Genomic DNA, 2,998 nt, shown 5'->3' with positions numbered 1-2,998 from the left:
GGGGGGGGGAATTCAGTGACGGATCAAGCATTCAGTGACGGACTAAGCATTCAGTGATGGACTAAGCATTCAGTGACGGATTAAGCATTCAGTGACAGAATAAGCATTCAGTGACGGATCAAGCATTCAGTGACGGATTAAGCATTCAGTGACGGATTAGGCACACAGTGCACTGGAGTAGATACTACATTGAGTGCTATGTGGTTACCTCCGATTCTGCAATCCGCCAACGATAGCGTAGAGTTTCAGTATTGGGATGGTGTGGGAAGAATTGTGGGCTGATGAACAAGGCATATAGTGACTGGCAAGTAAGGTTCACGTTATGGAGCGACGAGCGGCTGCTACAACCTTAGATAGACACACAAGTAGCACACAACACCACATACATGGTCATGTACTGTTTGTGAGTTGGTGTGTGAGAATGCGTGTTGAAGGTATAGAGAATCCGAGGTATTGTAGTGGGGGTCGTGGCTACGACGATACCACATGTCCTTCATAACATAGGTCATGTAATACAATGGATGAGAGCGCATGCTTGTGGGGACGTGTGCATGGACAGCACAGCTGGCAGGGACTACAGCCCTCCGCACTACTTCAACGGATCAAGTAATACGTCATACTTCTTATTTCGAGGGGTATAGTAAAACGTCATACTTCTTATTTGAACGGATAAAGTAGAACGTCATACTTCTTAGTTCGACGGGTGAGTAAAACGTCATACTTCTTATTTCAACGGATAAAATAAAAACGTGATACTTATTAGCATGATTCAAGTATACGTGTGCGACGGAGACGGTGGATGAATATATCGTCGCACACATATGTGTATACACATATGTATGTATATATTATACGAATATGTATGTATAGTACACACATATATGTATACAATAAACGTATGTGCATACATATCGCTATCGTTGTGCTTTAATGCGTTCCTTCCCATCGTATACCTACCTGTCTTTGTAGCTGCAGTCCGCGTTCGTTCTCGTTTATCATAAACCGAATGTTCTCAAACACCGTGTCCGGTCTCAGCACATCCATGGAGGCCAAGCGATCAGTGATCTGCCCTACACCGGTGGCAGACTTGACGGCTGGGGGTGTCTTGGATCTGGAGAAGGGCTACAAATAAAATATTTTACAGGCTATAAATAGAATATTACACGGGTTATAAATAGAATAGAATACGGTCTATAAACAGTTTATTACGTGGCTATATATAGAATTCTACACAGGCTATAAATGTAATATAATACGGGCTATAAATAGTTTATTACATGGCTATAAATACAATATTACACGGGCGATGAATAGAACAATACACGTACTATAAATAAGATATTACACGGGCTATAAATAGTCATGCACATATAGGTAGATGCACTCTCACACATATTCAGTCTCGTCTTTGTTCTCCAATCAACTCTCAGGATTTGCAATCGCAGATGTGCACCTTTTCAAGTTACTAAAGCCACTGCGTTTAGCATCGCTACCACTGCACTTACTGTATGATCTATAGCTGTCTGATGTATTGGTTCCGATTGGCCAGTTGAAGTAGGTATGCCTCTCACCGTGTTCACGGAAGAGTCTGTGGCATCTGTCGTCTTTGCGTCGGCTGCAGTTGACAGGACATGGTATCATGGGGAGATAATGAGAAACGTTTTTAAATGCCATGGGGAGATAATGAGAAGCGTTTTTATATACCATGGGGAAACAATGAGAAACGTTTTTATATACCATGGGGAAATAATGAGAAACCTTTTTACCACGGGGAAATAATGAGAAACGTTTTTACATAACATGGGGAGATAATGAGAAACGTTTTTAAATACCATGGGGAAATAATGAGAAACGTTTTTATATACCATGGGGAAATCGTATGCATGTCGAGACTGCTCACAATAGATTGGTCGAAGAGATATACAACGCACCTCTCAACGTATGCATCTGCGCAGCCAAATACCGTATGACCCGTGAGACGTTCAGATCTGAAGGTAAATCAATGTGCCCAGTCGATGGACCAATATGTCCTACACTACTAATGTACTATAGCTTCACCTGAACACGCACATAATCATCTCGCTTGCGTGCATTTGTGTAGGAGTATGCACCAATACATCCGAATGCATCTGCTATATAGCTTCACCTGAACACGCACATAATCATCTCGCTTGTCTGCATATGTGTAGGAGTTGTCTGCATATGTGTAGGAGTATGCACCAATACATCCGAATGCATGTACTATATAGCTTCACCTGAACACGCACATGATCATCTCGCTTGTCTGCATATGTGTAGGAGTATGCACCAATACATCCAAATGAATAAGTGCCTCCAACAGGCTCCCGCACAGATGCAATTCTGTACGTATGCCGATAGGATGACGCATGCATTGAACAACCGGTGCAATAAAGAACAAGTACACACTGCACGACAGAAGACTGAACTGTCAACCACTGCACACCACCAATGACTCATTGCTGATGCAGAGCTAACTAACGAAGCAGTGGACAATAAAGGGGCGGATAAGACAGTGACTGGAAACAGGCACAGGGACGACATACCTACAGTTTTGCGCTGCTTGTTGCCTTCGATTTTATTATACACTGAGCTCAACGCAGCCATTGCCGTGATCGCCACCTGTCAGAACGGAATGTACAGGTTAGGCATTCATAGTAATAGGGTTAAGAATTTGTGGTAAATACGTTAAGCATTTGTGGTAGATACGTTACGCATTTGTGGAAAAAGGTTAATTCGTCTATGCCAAACGTGTAAACGTGATCCATGCGCGCACACGCACACTCATGAAAATGGGTGGTTGGTCCAAGCAACCACATGCATGACAACGCATACCCACGGCCTAAACGTTTACACTGTGCATACCTTAACGATGCAGATACTTAAACATGGCGTATATATACGTAGCGTATATTCGACAATGCGTAAGGCTTAAATGGCGTATATCAAATCACGATTTCATGCGTAAATACAAGTATTG

General features: G+C 42.6%; 1 protein-coding gene across 1 annotated transcript; it reads right to left on the bottom strand.

Moving 5' to 3' along the window:
• Positions 1 to 1,505: 1,505 nt before the first annotated feature.
• Positions 1,506 to 2,642, bottom strand: SARC_11509 (hypothetical protein; the record flags this gene model as incomplete). The annotated part of the gene is made up of 2 exons (XM_014294406.1): positions 1,506 to 1,615; positions 2,565 to 2,642. Coding segments are annotated over 2 exons (188 nt in total), but the record flags the coding sequence as incomplete, so codon positions are not given.
• Between the last annotated feature and the right edge of the window lie 356 nt (positions 2,643 to 2,998).

This window comes from Sphaeroforma arctica (assembly GCF_001186125.1).
Source record: "Sphaeroforma arctica JP610 unplaced genomic scaffold supercont1.1729, whole genome shotgun sequence".
NCBI classification, from domain to species: Eukaryota; class Ichthyosporea; order Ichthyophonida; genus Sphaeroforma; species Sphaeroforma arctica.
This window is presented reverse-complemented; position numbering and strand designations above follow the sequence as displayed.